The sequence below is a fragment of the Suricata suricatta genome, chromosome 3, assembly GCF_006229205.1.
Source record: "Suricata suricatta isolate VVHF042 chromosome 3, meerkat_22Aug2017_6uvM2_HiC, whole genome shotgun sequence".
Taxonomy (NCBI): Eukaryota; Metazoa; Chordata; class Mammalia; order Carnivora; family Herpestidae; genus Suricata; species Suricata suricatta.
In genome coordinates, this window is record NC_043702.1 from 91,190,834 (window position 1) to 91,208,671 (window position 17,838).

At 38.0% G+C, this 17,838-nt stretch overlaps 1 protein-coding gene across 2 annotated transcripts in view; it reads right to left on the bottom strand.

Moving 5' to 3' along the window:
* Positions 1-17,838, bottom strand: part of ACMSD (aminocarboxymuconate semialdehyde decarboxylase) — a 61,385-nt gene that overhangs the window by 11,639 nt on the left and 31,908 nt on the right. For both annotated transcript variants that reach the window (XM_029934677.1, XM_029934678.1), the window contains 3 exons: positions 15,910-16,003; positions 13,278-13,373; positions 12,068-12,240 (listed from right to left, as the gene is read on the bottom strand). In XM_029934677.1, the coding sequence (XP_029790537.1) occupies positions 12,068-12,240; positions 13,278-13,373; positions 15,910-16,003 (363 nt within the window). The remainder of the gene's footprint in view (positions 1-12,067; positions 12,241-13,277; positions 13,374-15,909; positions 16,004-17,838) is intronic.

The following is a 17,838-nucleotide window of genomic DNA, read 5'->3' on the forward strand; positions in this document are numbered from 1 at the left end:
GTGCTTTGATTTTTTGCTTTGCTTTTCTGTTTGGAGTGTCATTGTAACTACTGTATTGTAAATGATGGAAAATAATTGCATATGTTAAAAAAATAAGTTGTGTTATATTAAAAAAAAGAGTCACATGCTTTACCGACTGAGCCAGCCAGGCACCCCTAAATTCATCCTTTTAAAATGTAAAATTCAATGGTTTTTCAGATCACTCACACAGTTGTGGAACCATCACTATTATCTAGTTCCAGATAATTTCATCCCTTCAAAAAGTAACTCATACATTAGCGGTTACTTCTCATTCCTCTCTACCCCAGTAAAGTTTTAATTAACCAATTTTAAGAATGATAATGGAATAAGTTGAAACATCTAGACTGTTGTTTCTAGGTCTTTTGTTGCTATGGTCTTGGGTAATTTTCTGTTAGACTTTAATGAGTTTAAGAGCTCCTAGGAGATCCCCTCCGTTGACTACTAGTCTTCAAACTAGTCTAAGATTTTTAACCAATAATGTAAAGAGGCTAATTGTCCTTAACTAGATAGTTGTCTTCTTTTTTAAAATCTAGTCTAAAAATGACTAACCAGCTTTTCCCCTATAAAATATCTCTACCAGGATTCTTTAAATTGGACTTTTCAGAAAGCCTCTTTTTTTTTTTTTTAAATACGTTTGAAATAAAACTCTGACATATGCTTATCATCTGAGAGTGGCTTTGTGTGTTGCAGGAGTGAATACTTGAATGTATGAAGGAGGGAGGCTTGATTGTTACTACACCTGAAATATTAAATATATTTAAGGTTTATTTTTTATTTATTTTGAGAGAGAGAGAGAGCAAGAGCAAGCACGAGTGTGGTAGGGGCAGAGAAAAGGACAGAGAGAATCTCAAGCAGTCTCCTCACGGCCAGTGCCGAGCCTGATGTAGGGCTCAAACTCACAAACCATTGAGATCATGACGTAAACTGAAATCAAGAGTCAGATGTTTAACCAACTGAGCCATCCAGGTGCTCCTTAAAAATATTTTAAATATGCTAAATTCAACCTCTTGTAAGAATAAGTGCACTTTGATTTTTACCAGGAAAAAAGAGAAATTCTCCTAGGTTTTATGAATACATTTACATGAAATAATATGGGAAAGTGTGTAAGAAAGTTAGAGAAAGGCCATGATGGACTAACAACTCTATTTCTAGATCCTTGTGTTCATTACTGTAACAAACCAAGCAAATACACCTGCTGATGGAAGCCCCAAAGACCCAAAATTATGTCTACTCACATCTGTGCCAACAGCTGATCTCCTTCTGAACTGCCTGCTTTGTATTCACTGGAGCTTCATTTGTCCTTATTTCTGCTCCTTTTGCTAAAGCTGTTTACAATTCTAAAACACAACATAATTTTAAAAAGTCCCGTGCTATATTACATTTGTTAACTACATTAACATGAAATTGAAATTTAGAAATTTATTTTGCTTCTAGTCAGGAATTCTTCCATTCCCGGTATTATGGCCTTCTTGGATATAAATATGTTTTTGGGGGATGGGGAAATGTGTCTGTTCCATTTTAATATGGAGAGAGCAAAGGATTTTAAAGCAGAAATAAAAAGCACTTCTCTGCATTTTTCCTTCCTAGTTAGGATACTTCCCTGTTCTCCTAGCTAACTTGATTATGGATGCCTTTTGCCAAACCCCAAACTCATGGTTTGGCAGTATTCAATTATTACTCAGTAGCTATTGTTCACAGTTCCTCTCTATAGGAGGTTAATTATCCATGTAAGATAATCTGATTTGTTAATTTTTCATATCCTTTATCTGTACAACTTTTATTGATATTTTCTGATAAATTTTCACCCATTTCTAACTTGTTAGGAATTTCATAAGGGAGAATGAAGTGGGCATCAAAGAAATAGAAATGAAGTTCTTATTAATGAAATTTCTTGTTTGGAGGAAGACGAGATAGCAAGGAAGGTATAGTTCTGTATGATGAAGGTCACATACTCCACTGCTTAATAGCCATCTCCAGTTGATAAATGCTTAATAAATACTTCTTGAGTTAAAATTTTTTTTGATATTGCTATTTTTACCACCTGTTATCTCATAACTACAAATTAATTGTGTTTAACAGGGATTACATGGAGAATCCTGGTTAAGGAGGCATAGAATATGGACTTGGATGACTGTTGCCCCATTTCCAAGGGAAACAACTTTATCAAGTTTCCTTAGGGAAACCTAAGGTCTCATGACATAACATACCAGATTCTGGCTTCCCCAAAGCTCTAACTTTCTTCTGTCTTCTTTGATACAGGATTCTATTCCCCTGGGATCTACTTTTTAAGGATATCTGTGCTAATATAATATTTGACAACATCTGCATTTTATAGAGCTTTCCTAATGACTCTGTAAACCCGAAGGAATAATTCTAGCAGTGGGCCTTTTAGTTACCATGGCTGCTGCTTCTGGGATTCTACATAGACACTGGTTTTCTTTATTAGGCAGTGGACAATCCTGATTGATTTCTCAGCACCAACACTCTGCCCCAGCATACGTTTCCCTCCTGAAAGCTGGCAACACACATTCCCTATGAGGTCAAAGACTTACTGAGATGATAATAGTAATGATTAATATTCCTGCCAGGGAAAAGAAATAAACTGCTCACCTGCTGGGATTGTACTAACTTTTTCACGTTTTCAGGGAATGCTGTGAACACTGAAAGATGTGGCTTGCTAAATAAATTCAAACAGTAGAAAGAGTCATTTGTCTTCTAGAAAAGGAACAATTAGCTATCATCTCATTAGCCTTTTCCATTGGTAGCATATGCAGTAAATACAACATAACTCTATTATAGTGTAGGTTACTACAAAAATTTTACCTTACCAAGGATTCAGTTTGTTCCTTGAGACATAATTTCCTAGAGGAGGAGCCTGGTTTAATTTAATCAATGCAAAATAAGATTAGCTTTATATCTGCAAAACCATCATACAAACTCAATTAAACAGACATTAACTTAACACCTCCTACCTGTAAAGCACTAGAATAGGTGATATAAACTGCTGACATTTGTATAGTCTTTTGGCATAGTATTATATCAGCTCCTCACATCAACTCTGCATGATTACCATTTTCATTTTACATTTGAGGAATCCGAGGGTAAGAGGGATAAGTGACTCAATATGAAGTGTCACCTGAGCAGGAGAGGAGAGGAAGCGGGTGGTGCAATAGGAGGCTGCTAGGCTTGCCTTGTCTCTTGAACACAGCTAGATAACTATTAAATCATTCTAAATACCCCAGAAATTGACCTGAAAACTGACAGAACAAACTCCACAATTAAAGGGAGAGAAGAGGCCACACTGGAGAAGGTAAGAAGTGAGGAGACGTGGTTTAGAGGAGAAACAGTTTATGGCTGCTGTGGAGGGGAGGGAGCTGCTGTCATGAAGATGGGGGAGAGAGAGGGGAGCACACAGGGGAACACACAAGGGGAATGTTACCCCAAAACATTGGGAAGTGAAAGGGACTGAATTTTTTGAATTCTACAACCATCAAGGCTTAAAGTCTGGAGTTTTAAAGGTCAGGAGGCTTGGCTGGGATAGAGCCAGGAGAGCACTGCACTGCTCCTGGAGAGAAGTCAGGCAAACAACCCAGGGGTAGACAGCATGGAAACAGTGATCTGAAGAGCTCCAGGGACACACAGAGAAGAGGTTATTTGCTCTTCTTCGAGCACATCTGTGAATGGCAGTGTTCACGGAGACCCTCTCCAGGAACAAAGGAGCAAGCTCATGCCATTTTCCTCCCTTGTTCCTCAGCACAAACACAGAGCCAGCTGTGGGAAGCAGCACAGCGCGGACACTGGCTGACTAATTTGCTTACACCGGGTCCCACTTCAACACACTCTGGAAGAACCACCCTTTTTATTCAGACTTGCCTCAGTCACAGTATCATGGCCCCTCCTTTTTAAGACCAGCACAAATCCCAGCCCATAACATATCTCCTGACCAGAGTTTTGCACGGCTTCAGTTCTAGTGGAGGTGGTAACAGATCTCCTTTCACAAGCAGACCAGAGAACACCTAACTAAAACTCCCCACGTTCAGGTCAGGGACCAAACACTGCCCACCGCTGGCAAGTAGAACCTCTTCAGATGGCTGGCATGAAGGGTAGAGGAGCCAGAAAAACCAATAGCAGAGTGTATGTAGCACACACCAGAAACACTCCCTAAAGTGCCAGGCCCTGGGCACTTCATGATCTCTTTTTCATAAGGCTATTACTTTTAGGAGCAGTAGTCATAACTGGCCTTTCTAACAGAACAGAGAGACAAAATGCAAAGGCAGAAGAATGTATAACAAATGAAAGAAGATAAGGCTACAGCCAAAGATCTAAGTGAAATCTATATAAGTAACATGCCTGATGGACAATTTGAAGCAACAATAATAAGGGTAGTTACTGGGCTTGAGAAAAGACATTAGTGAGACCCTTACCACAGAGGTAAAAGAGTTACAAAAGAATCAGGTATCAAGAGAGCAATAAACAAGATTAGAAACACATTTGACGTAATGAAGAAGAAGCAGAGGAACAAATTAATGACCTAGAAGACAAAGTAACGGGAAACAATAGAGCTAACAAAAGAAAGAAACATACAAGGTGAAAAGACTTAGAGACTTCAGTGACTCCTTCAAATGTAATAACATTCATATTATAGGAGTCCCAGAAGAAGAAGAAGAGAGAAAAGGGGACAGAAAATTTATTTGAAGAAATAATAGCTGAAAATTTCCCTAATCTGGGGAAGAAACATACCTTCAGATCCAGGAAGCAGAGAGAACTCCCATCAAAATCAACAAAACCAGGGGCACCTAGATGGCTCCGCCAGTTAAGCTTCTGACTTCAGCTCAGGTCATGATCTCCAGTTCAAGCCTGCATCAGGCTTTCTGCTGCCAGCACAGACCTACTTCAGATCCTCTGTCTCCCTCTCTCTCTGTCCCTCCTCTGCTCATGTACTCTCTCTCTCAAAAAATATTTTTAAAAAAAAACCAATAAAACCAGGCCAACACCAGGACATATAATTAAATTTGCACACTATGGTGATAAAGAAAAAAAATCCTAAAGACAAAAGAAGTCATTAACTTGCAAGGGAAGACACATAAGTCTAGCTGGAGACTTCTCAACAGAACCTTGGCAAGGCAGAAGAGAGTGGCGTGATATATTCAAAGTGCTGAATGGTAAAAAATCTGTAGTGAGAAATACTTTATCCAGCAAGGTTATAATTCAGAATAGAAGGAGAGATAGCTTCTTAGATGAAAAAAACTAAAGGAGTTCATGACCCTAAACAAACCTTACAAGAAATATTAAAGGGGATTCTTTGAGTAGGAAAGAGAGACCAAAAATGAAAAGGCAGGAAACACAAAGCAGGAAAAATAAATATTTCTGTAAAAAATTAGTCAAGGAACTCAAACGCACAAAAAGGATATAATCTATAATTACATATACTTAAAATATGGGGAGGAGAGGAGAAGAGAACAGGTTCAAACTCAAGCAACCATCAACTTAATATAGACTGCTATTTGCAGAGGAGTTTATATATACACCCTAATGTAACCATATATTAAAACCACTAATAATCCTGGAAAGAATAAAGAGAAAGAAATTCAAATATATCACTAAAGAAAACCAGTACACCATGAAAGAGAAGAAGACAAGGAAGGTTCAGAAAAAATTTCCAGAAACATCTACAAATAAATAATAAAATGGCAATAAATAATATCTATCAATAATTACTTTGAATATACATGGACTAAATGCATAGGGTTTCAGAATGGATTAAAAAACAAGACCCATGTATATGCTGCCATGAGACTCATTTGGGACCTAATGACACCTGCAGATTGAAAGTGAGGGGATGGAGAAACATTTATCATGCAAATGGATGTCAAAAGAAAGCCAGAGTACCAATACTTATATTGGAGAAACTAGACTTCAAATAAGACTAACGAGACAAAGAAGGGCATTATAAAATATAAAAAGGGACAATCCAACAAGAAGAAAGAACAATTGTAAATACTTATGTATTTATGGGACATTATAATAATGGGACCACCAAATAGATAAAACAATTATAACAAACATAAAGGAGTTAATTGATTAAAAAAAAGTAGTAGGAGATTTTTAACACATCACTTAAATCAATGGACAGATCATCTAAACAGAAAATCAATGCATAAACAATGGCTTTGGATGACACATTTGACCAGATGGACTTAATAGATACATTCAGATTATCCCATCCTAGAACATCAGAATACACATTATTTTTTAAAATGGCACTTTTTAAAAAAATAGTTTATTTATTTTGAGAGAGAGAGAGAGGACTGTAGAGGGGCAGAGAGAGGGAGAGAAAGTAGTCAGTGTGGAGCCTGATGCAGGGCTCGAACTTATGAACTATAAGATAATGACCTGCACTGAAATAAAGAATCAGACACTTAACTGACTGAGGCACCCAGATGACCTAGAATACACATTCTTTTCAAGTGCATGTAGAATATTCTTCAGAATAGATCACATATTAGGTCACAAAACAGGACGCAACGAATACAAAAAGATCGAAGTCATACCATGCATCTTTTCTAAGTACAGTGCTATGAAACTAGAAGTCGGCCACAAGAAGAAAGGAGGTTAAATATCATGGTTCTAAACAATGGATGGGTCAGCTAGGAAGTCAAAGAAGAAATTTAAAAATACATGAAAGCAAAGAAAATGAAAATACAACATCAAGATCTTTGGGATGCAGGGGTGCCTGGGTGGTTCAGTCAGTTAAGTGTCCAACTTTGGCTCAGGTCATGATCTCATGGTTCATGAATTTGAGCCCTGCGTCGGGTTCTATGCTGATAGCTCAGAGCCCAGAGCCTGCTTCTGATTCTGTCTCCCTCTATCTCAGCCCTTCCCCCACTTGTACTCTGTCTCTCTCTCAAAAATAAACATAAACCTTGAAAAATTTTTTTGGGATGCAGTAAAAGCTGTCCTGAGATGGAAGTATATAGTTATACAGGCATATCTCAAGAAGCAACAAAAATATCAAATAAACTACCTAACCTTACACCTAAAGGGGCTAGTAAAAGAACAAGAAATGAAGCCTAAAGCCAGCAGAAGGAAGGAAATAATAAAGATTAGAGCAGAAATAAATGAAGTAGAAACCTAAAAAAAAAAAAAAGCTACAGAACAATTCAATGAAACCAGGAACTGGTTCTTTAAAAAAAAAAAAAAATCAGTAAAATCAATTAACTTCTAATCAGACTTATCAGAAAGAAAAGAGAAAGGACCAAATAAATAAAATCACAAATGAGAGGTGAAATAACAACCAACCCCACAGAAATACAATTATAAAAGAATATTATGGAAAATTATATGCCAACAGATTGGACAACTTAGAAGCAACGGATAAATTCCTAAAAACATATAACCTATCAACACTGAAACAGGAAGAAATAGAAAACTTGATCAGACTTATAACCAGCAAGGAAATGAAATCAGTAATTAAGACTCCCAAAAAACAAAAGTCCATAGCTAGATGGCTTCAAAGGTGAATTCTACCAAACATTTAAAGAAGAGTTAACACCTATTCTTCTCAAACTATTCCAAAAAATAGAAAAAGAAGAAAAACTTCCAAATTCATCTTATAAGGCCAGCATTACCCTGATACCAAAAGCAGATAAAGATTCCACTAAGAAAGAGAACTATAAGTCAAAATCCCTGATGAACATGGTTACAAAAATTCTCAATAAAATATATAGCAAACTGAATCCAGTAATACATTGAAAACATCATGCACCCCAATCAAGTGGGACTTATTCCTGGTTGCAAGGGTGGTTCAATATTCACAAGTCAATCAGTGTGATACATCACATCAATAAGAGGAAGGATAGGAACTATATGATTCTTTCAAGAGATGCAGAAAAAGCATTTGTCAACAACATCCATTCATGATAAAAACCCTCATTCAACAAAGTAAGTTTAGAGGCAACACACTCCAATATAGTAAAAACCATATATGAAAAAGCCACACTAACATCATCCTCAGTGGTTGGGGAAAAACAGAGCTCTTCCTCTTTTGTCAAGAACAGGACAGGAATGTTCACTCTCATCACTTTAATTCAACATAGCACTGCAAGTCCTAGCTACAGCAATCAAACAACACAAAGAAATAAAAGGGATCCAAATTGACAAGGAAGAAATAAAACTTTCACTATTTGCAGATGACGTGATACTCTATATAAAGAATCCAAAACTCTACAAAAAAAATTGCTAGAACTGATACATGAATTGAATAAATTGCAGGATACAAAATCAATGTACAGAAATTTGTTTCATTTCTATACACCGGTAATGAAATAGCAGGAAGAGAAATTAAGGAATCAATCTCCTTTACAATTGCACCAAAACCAATAAGATACCTAGGTATAAACCTAACCAAAGAGGTGAAAGACCTGTATTCTGAAAACTATAAAAAAATTAAAGAAATTGAAGATGACACAAAGAAATGGAAAGACATTCCATGCTCATGGATTGGAAGAATAAATATTGTTAAAATGTCTATATTACCATAAGCAGTCTACACATTTAATGCAATTCCTATCAAAATACCAATAGCATTTTTCACAGAACTAGAATGAACTATCCTAAAATGTGTATGGAACCACAAAAGACCCTAAATAGCCAAATCAGCCTTGAAAAAGCAAAGCAAAGCTGGAGGCATCAGAATATCAGACTTCAAGTTACATTACAAAGCCGTAGTGATTAGAACAAAATGGTACTGGCACAAAAATAGACACAAAGATCAATGGAACAGAAGAGAAAACCCAGAAATGAATCCACAACTATATGATCAGTTAAAAAAGCAGGAAAGAATATTCAATGGGAAAAAGACAAACTCTTCAATAAACGGTGTTAGGAAAACTGGATAGCAACATGCAAAAGAATGAAACTGGACCACTTTCTTAAATCATACACAAAAATAAATTTAAAATGGATGAAATATGTAAATGTGAGACCTGAAACCACAAAAACATCCTAGAAGAGAACACAGGCAATAACTTCTTTGACATGGGCTATAACAACATTTTTCTAGATATATCCCCTGAGACAAGGGAAACAGAAGCAAAAATAAACTATTGGGATTACATCAAAATAAAAAGCTTCTGCACAGTGAAGGAAACAGTTGGCAAAACTCAAAGGCAACCTACAGAATGAGAGAAGATATTTGCAAATGATGTATCTGCTAAAGGGTTATTATCTGAAATATATAAGGGACTTATAAAACTCAACACCTCAAAATGAACAATCTAATCAAAATAGGCAAAAGATATGAATAGACTGTTTTTTCAAAGAAGACATGAAGATGCTAACAGATACATGAAAAGATGCTCAGCCTCACTCCTCATCAGGGAAGTACGAATCAAGACTATAAGATATCACCTCACACCTGTCAGAGATTATTTAATTTAAGTTCTCCATATAGCACAGTGTTTTAGGAATAGTAGGGACTCAATAGTGTTGTTTTATATATATATATATATATTCCTCAAAATATTAATTGTTCTACTTATTCTATTGTTCTATTTATTCTTCTCTATGTTCTCTCTATTTGCTCTTAGAATATTATGTAAAATTTTGATTTATCAAAGTAATTCTTAGACATAGTTAAATAATCAAATATTATTGAAATATCTTTCTCATTAAAAGCAGTCTTGTGCCTACTTTCCTACCTCTTAACCTCCAAGGCAGCCAGTTTCACTATTTAACTTGTTTCTTCTGATAATCACCTTCATTGTTCTATAATTAGCTTATTCTATTCTCAATTTATTAGCTTTAGAGAGTATTTACTGCCTTTCTCTTATGATCTTTGAAAATTGCTGTATTACCCCAACTTCTCCCCTCCATTTTCCCAGTAGAATTAGAATTTTCACTAAAACCAGTACATCGTATTTACACTATTATGACTGTAAATATTGTTCACTGCTGAGCCAATTAATTCACATTTATTATCTACCCTCATATGAGTGTTTGTTTTCTTGGAGTAAATTATTTCCTTTTCTTTCATCTGCTTAATTTTCTATGTACATACAGCTTTTTTGTTTCTAATACATTCACAGATCTGTTGAATGCCTGGTAATCATTGTTTCAGACTCACAAGCCCATGAAAAAATCGATCAGTTTCATTTCTTCTGTTGTGGAGACCTCCCTTTCACAGCATCCTGTCTTTGGTCTCTAATGTGGACAGGTTTCTCTCTTGTCTGAATGTCATGCTAGGACTTTAGCATTTTTAGTTTGGGGATTGTTTCTGAGAGAATTTGCTAATGTGAATATAACTAGAATGAGGAAGCATTAGTATTTTAGAGAGGATACAAATTATTAATATATACTGCTTCTATGTCCTGGATTCATCAACCAACGGGGTCATATAAAATGAGGTCGCATTTTCTTTTGATACCCAAGTTATAATGGCTCAAACCTTCAGAGTTTGAATGCAAGGTCTGCACACCACTATCTGCAAAGTGCCCTCTGAGGTTTTCTGGGGATCCCTAAAAGGACTGTGCTCATGTGTGCTCACTAACTAGTCCATTTGCTGGTTACCACAAGGCACTTGCCATGTTCTTTCTCTTTTGCTCTGACTCCCCGGCAATATGTTTTGCTGCAAATGTTGTTTGAAGATGCGGACAGTTATCCCTCATAAAATGGATGTTGTATTTGCCAGGGGCATTTTCTCCTGATGTTACTATTTCCAAGAATACCAGGGGTACTAGGTTTGATGGGAGGTCATCAGAATGACTCTTTCCCCAAATCCATGCCAATTCCCCACACCCTCTCCTCTACCGCTCAAAGTGCAGAACTCACAGTCTCTTTCCGTTTCTCCTTTTTGTAATTTCTTCCCTATCACCCCTCTGTCCAAACCAAATCATCAACATTCACAACCCATTCAGCACTTATTTTGACAGGAACAACATAAAAGCTAGAAGACTCAGAAGCACAGTTCAACTATGTAATTTATTACCAAACCAGCATGTTCAACATTTAAATACTACTGAGTTTCTTAAGCCAGAGAAACAGTGAACTTTAAAGTAAGATGAATTCCCCATTCTAGAGACAGAGAACTTCTTACAGCTTTGAAATGATGGACCTCTTTTTCTGCTAGGCAAGATTTTAAATACTTTAGAGTCTATACTCAATCCGAGTACCATATTGCAAATCTTTAAATATGCCTATATTTTTAAAGAAATCCTCAAATTTTTTTCCTTAGGAGAATTTGGAAACTGTTTATAGGTATTTAGAATTAATATTGATTTGAAATAGTAAATTTTTCAGACTTTTCACTAATTCAAACTGGACTTTGCCTTAAAAATGATGTAACTTACTGAATTAGCATTTTCAAAAAAATATATAAAGTGGAAATGCCACCAACAGGGAGATCTGCAGATGACAACAAAGGAAAGACTTGTTCTTGTGAAGTGTACAGTAATACTGTGTTGGTCTTTTGGGCCAAATGACAGAATTGTTTTCAAAATGAAGGTCATGTTATTCCATTTCAGGTGGAACACAGACAAGAAATTTCAGGTGGTACACAGACCCTTCATCATCTTCCCCTCCTTCCCAAGAAAGTGTCATTTCTTCCTTCTTTAATGTTCCAAGTTTCATTTAGTGGATGAGGACAGTTGAGTTTATAATCAGTAAGAAGTAGAGCCTGGATTTTAGCCCAGGTTAATATGACTTCAAAACTTATAGCTCTTTCCTGCTTACCATATTGTGACATGTCATTTTGGATGGGTACAGAGATGACCCTAAGGCACAGGAGCTGATCTAAAGGAACTATCCGGCTGCGAGGATTATCTGGGATTTCTCTGGCATATATAATGGTTCCCTGGTGATACGCACTCTGTGTTGAAGGAGGCTCTGGAGAGGATCTTGTGTGCAAGTAAATTCAATCCTAAACCTCACTGTCCCTCCCCTTTCTTCTAATGCCTTTTCTTCCATCCCTTTTTTAGAGAGAGGCCAAGTAACTGGTTGCTGATCCTACATTCTGCTCCCATAAGCCATCCACATGGCAGACCTGACTTACCTTTCCTATGACATCTGTTAACAGTTTCAGTGCCAGAGGATCTTGAACCAAGGAGTCTGTGTAAAAGGATCCAAGGTATTTCTTTGGGTTGTTTAGATTGTCCTGGGCACACAGATCTGGGCGCATGTTGAATCCATGGGAAATTCTCCCTACTGTGAAAGGGAAGGCACCACCTGCAAGTAAAACCCATTAGTGAGGGGTTAGTGTCAATTGGAAAGGATATTTTTCAGTCCTCATATTGTATGCAAAGAGAAGTTACTGTAGTCTATTATTTCCAAAGAATCTACTGGGACCCAAATGCTGGGAGATGACCCAAAACAAATGATATGAACTCATCTATGAATTCATGTTTGAGAAATTTATTCTAAAGAAAGAAGACAAGTGTGTAAAGATATGTGGTCAAGGTTTTCAAATGTAGGATGCTTAAAATAGCAAAATACAGAGGCAACCTATCAGCTGGGGAAATATCCAAATAATGATGGCCTATCCATAAAATGTATTGCCATGCATACAACCATCAAAAGTGGTGGTTGTGGGGGTATGTGTGTGTGTGCCCAAGAGTCACAAACTCCAGTTCCTGCAAGGACCAAGCAGGAAACGTAAATGACTCAAATAAGCCTATTTGTAAATAATAGTGAATGATAAGGGCTATTGTAAACTGGAGAGCTTGTAGTCTGACTAGAGGGATTTAAACAAAATAAAACAAAAACTACGCCAACCAGACTAACTTGACGAACTGCAAAAATGGAATTTGGTCCCCAAACCATCATATACTTTATGACTAGAATGAGGACTGCAAGCATGTTATGGGTTGAATTATGTCCCCGCAGAATTAATATGTTGAATCCCAAACCCCCAATATAACTATATTTGGACACAGGGCCTTTAAGGAGGTAATTAAGGTTAAATGAAGTCATAGGTGGGACTTTAATCGGATAGGATTGGTGTTCTTGTAAGAAGAGTAAGAGACCCCAGAGATCTTTGTCTCTCTGTGCTTGCACAGTGGAAAGGCCATGTGAAGACACAGTGAGAAAATGGCCTCATATAGTCTCAGAAGACAGGTCTCACCAGGAACCAAACCTGCTGGCACTTTGATCTGGGACTTCTAGCCTCCAGGACTGTGAGAAAATAAGATTCTGTTGTTTAAGCCACCAAGACTGTGGTATTTTGTTATATTAGATTGAGCTGAGTAATGCAGATAGGGTCTTACCTCCATGTGCAAAACACACTTTGAGTTTAGGAAATTTCTCGAACACTCCTCCCATGATCATGGAGCAAATGGCTATGGTGGTCTCTGCTGGCATTCCTGAAAGAGGAAACAGTCAAGGGCACAGGGGTTGTCATCTTGAGCAAGAAGCTCAGTGATGCTAGTGGTTGGGGAATGGCAGCTTGCTGTGACTGTGACAAACGTGAGGTCCTGCTGCCTCAGCACGGCTTGGTTGTGGACACGCCTTCACTTTGGCAAGCAGACCATCTGAAGTTTCCTGTGTGCCGCTTGCGGGGGGCGTCATTTAATGGCCAACATAATCAAGGAGCCAGAGGACCTAGCTTTGTCCTGATTCCTCCAGCCTCACTTTTGGATGTGGTAGGGCAAGCAGAGTAAATGAGTCTGGGTTGAATCCTGACTCTTCCAATCTTCTGCTTCCTGGCCTTTGACAAACTATTTAACATCCCCAGACCTGTGTTTCTTCACCTATAAAATGGGGACACCGTGCTCATCTTGCAAGACTCTTATGGAACCTTGCAAATGATGATGTTGGGAAAGTTTCCAGCCAGAGCTTCCCAGGAGAGGAGCGCGACAAATACCAGTTGTTTCTCTGTGCTTCAGATCTTTCATCTGTAGAATGGGTTTGTTCTTGCCACTTAATGCTCGATAAATATTAACTAAAATTATAATTCCTGCCAAATCTTTGCTGCTTCTTAGAGATGAGGTTGAAAATAACTGGATTAAAATGAATTATTTCAAGTGCTTTGCTCTCCTAAAAGAAGCAGCTGTTCCATGCTGACAGTTTTACCTCCACAGTTAGTCTGGGTTACATTTCCAGGCAACGACTTTTCAGACTGTGGCTAAAAAAATCTCTGGGGGATCCACATGCAAGTCTGTACCTTCTGGGGACTGACACCCTGGCTGTCAAATGAGGCTTTACTAGATGTGCATCCTGCTCCAAACCTCTCATTGCTCTATGGACAGAGACGCCTCTGGGAATTCTGGAAGCACAATGGATTCATATCCACCTGGGAGGAGTTTGTGGGCAGAGCTTCCTGAAGGCAGGAGGATGGAGATGGACAGCATCACTTCCTTTTGCTCTGGTGATTCTGCTTTCCATTAATTACTTGGACCATAACTGCATAATCCATTCTCCATACAGGAGCCAAAGTGGAATATTTTCAGTGTCTGTTGCATCATGGCCCTCCTCTGATGGGAATTCTCTAATTTGCTAATGACCACTTTTCCATCCACAATAGAATTCTGAAATTAGCCTGCTTGTTTGTTTATGGTCTGCATATTTGCTTGTCAGCTCTTTCTTCTAACCAGAACATAGGCCTCAGGAGGGCAGAGGTTTGTCCATGTCAGTATCCATAGTGCCGGTACAGGCCCATGATGCTGGAGAGGATCAACATATGTTTGATGCAAAAATGAATGATGAAGTGACTTGTTATGCATATGTTCTCCTCTGATTTTCATGTAGGGGCTATAATGTAAATAAGTTTGTGGGACTTGTCAAAGTGTTGTATTGAGTTAGGATGAGATTTTCTTTGGAGCTGGACAGCATTGGTGCCTCTTAGGTTATCTCTTCTTGTTAATTGTTGCTTGAGTATTTGGTAGGGGATGGGTAGGAAGCTGCCTTACTAAATACATTGGTCTCCAAAAGAAATCACAGAGGCATAAAATATCATAGTAGAAAGATAATCCAACTCTCCCATTTTAACATGAGAAATGAGCCTAAGAAGGTAAAGGATTTGCCACATGTTATACAGAGAGAGACTGGCTGGAACTGGAAATCAGTTTCTTACTTTCAATACATTGCTCCATTTAATTCCTTATACTAATTGGGCTGAGAGGAGAATGGATAATGGCCTTCCCAAAGAAAATCCAGGGCTGTTCATCTGGGAACTCCACTATTCATTGGGTTTATAGATGGGCTGCACTTTTTACTTGTGGCCACAGTTACACCTGTTTCCATTTCTTGTTATCAGGAATAATAAGGAGAAATTGGGTCGGCCAAGCAGAGGTCTCTGTTTTCCCCTCTCCCTTACTCTTGTGTGGAAACATGAATGCATAGTGCAGGAACAAAGAGCAGAAGAGAGGAGGAGATAACGGGAAAATTAAAAGCCTGGGTCATCTACAATCTAGGGCCTCAGATCCTCTGGTGTTCAAAATTGACCTTATACTTGTAATTCCAGGGTTCTCATTTGTAAGAGCTGATGCTATTATTGGCTCCTTAAACAAATCTATTAGACAGGCATGGTTACTTATTTTAGGGAACCTTTTGGGAGTCTGTGTAGTGAGGTAGCTTTGGAATCAGACAGATTTGTGTAAATTCCATTTTCACTTATTAACTGTATGACTTGGACAACTTATCTAACTTATCTAACCAGTCCAAGACAGTTTCTCTACCTATACAACGGTTATTATGATGTCAACCTCAAAGAGTTTTATATGGATATGATTAAAATTAAATAAGATAATATATACAGGACTCATATAAAAGCTCAGTAACTCACAACAATCCTGTTCATTATTCACACTTTTTCTTTTTGACATAGTAGTGTTCCAAAGATAATTAGAAAAAAAACCCAAAGGTTTGATTCTCTTTCCCAGACTCTGAGCTGACACAAACCTACAAGCCAAGGGAGCCAGTATTTGGCCATTCGTCCGTCCATCTGCATGTCCCAGGGGTGGACAAATAGCGAACAGTTCAGCTTTTCAGCCATCTTTAAAGAAGCAATGAGAGAGAGAGGGGGAGAGTTATTTGAATGAACCAGCAAATATAGGTTACTATTTTATGAAAATTATTTTTCTCTGGTTCTATATTGACCCAGACTGAGTAAATAAGCTAAAATATTTTTATTTATTTATTTATTTATTTATTTTTGAGAGAGCAAGAGAGAGACTGAGCATGAGCAGGGAAGGGGCAGAGAGAGAGAGAGGGAGACACAGAATCCGAAGCAGGCTTCAGGTTCCAAGCTGTCAGCACAGAGCCTGACATAGGGCTCGAACCCATGAACCGTGAGTTCATGACCTGAGCTGAAGTTGGAAACTCAACCAACTGAGCCACCCAGGTGCCCCAAAAAGCTAAAATATTTTTGAAGTTGTTTCTTGATCTATATAAAAGAGTCATTGAGAAATGCTTCTCCTGCTTGGAAAATAAAAATGTCATTTAGAATAAATAAGGAGGTTGGTGGGTTTACCATTGAGGTTGATGAATTTAATATGTTGTTTGGCAAAAAGCAGTCACAGGAAGCATGCATCATTCAACTGTTTTGGCTGAGAGCAAAATGCTTAAGGAATGGTGCAACATCTCAAAAGCAGATGAAATTCCCCCTGGTTCCTACTTGATCCATTCTTTTAGAAGAACTGTTCAGATGGTATCCATACAGTCAGGGCTGGTGTGTTCTCCTTATTTCCCCACTTAGAAACCTGAGGATGTGGAAAGTGAAGAAGTGATGCACTTGTGGCCAGGGGCTTGTGACTGGGCTGGAGCATGCTGGCCTGACCCAAGCCATCAGCCACTCAGAGCCTGACACCAGATGGGAATATCTGTGAACCTCTGGATACTCATGAAGCCTTAGGAGCCCAGCTGAGTCCCTGAATAGTCTGTTGAGAATGAGATGACTTTAGAAAGTCAAGAGCTCTCAGTGTCTCAGCTGGGCAGGTACTGAGTTGAATGTCATGGGCAATCCTGTTCCAGGGCCTTCTTGAAAATGGAAATCCTATCTGGAGGGAATGATTTTTATGCAACAAAATGTTTAATTTTAAAAAAGTCTCCTCAATAGGCATTGAGCAGTAGTGCTTAACAAGGTTCAAAACAGATTTTACCTAGTGCATCTTTCCCAAATACATTGAGGTGCTAGAGTGATTCCTTCTGCCTTTACATATAAATATGTGGGTTAAATGAACTGATGCAATGTGAGTTCTGGACTTAAACATTTTTAAAATGGAGAAGCACGGTGCCTGGATGGCTGGGTTGTTAATGCCCATCTCTTGATTTCTGCTCAGAAAAATGTGATTCTGTGATTCTGTGATTCTCACAGTCATGAGATCAAGCCCAGTATAAGACTCTGTGCTGATAGTGCAGAGCCTGCTTGGGATTCTTTCTCTTTCTTCTCTCTCTGCCCCTGCTTTGCTCATGCACATGTTTTCTCTCCCTCAAAATAAATAAACAAACATGAAACAAATAAAAAAATAAAATGGAGAAGCAATTATTGGCCAATAAGGGATTCTGGAAGTGGCAGATAAAGAGTAGGTTGGAGAAAGGGCTTCTAATTTATCAGGTTCTGGGGACAGACGGGAGAGTAGCTAATTAGTTTCTGATAATGGGTACAGTCTGGGTCATCTTCTTAGAATGGGCTGACTTGACAAAGTTACAAAATCATGGTATCTCTGTGGGATTTGACTCATCATTAGAAGTTAACTTTATTCTATGTGCCTGTGACAGTACATTTCTATTCAATTCAAATTAGTAAATATTTTTTATCCCTTCTGTATGTGAGGCATTGTAGAGAACACAAAAAGGCACTTAAACTCTCAAAATCATAACTCACATTAA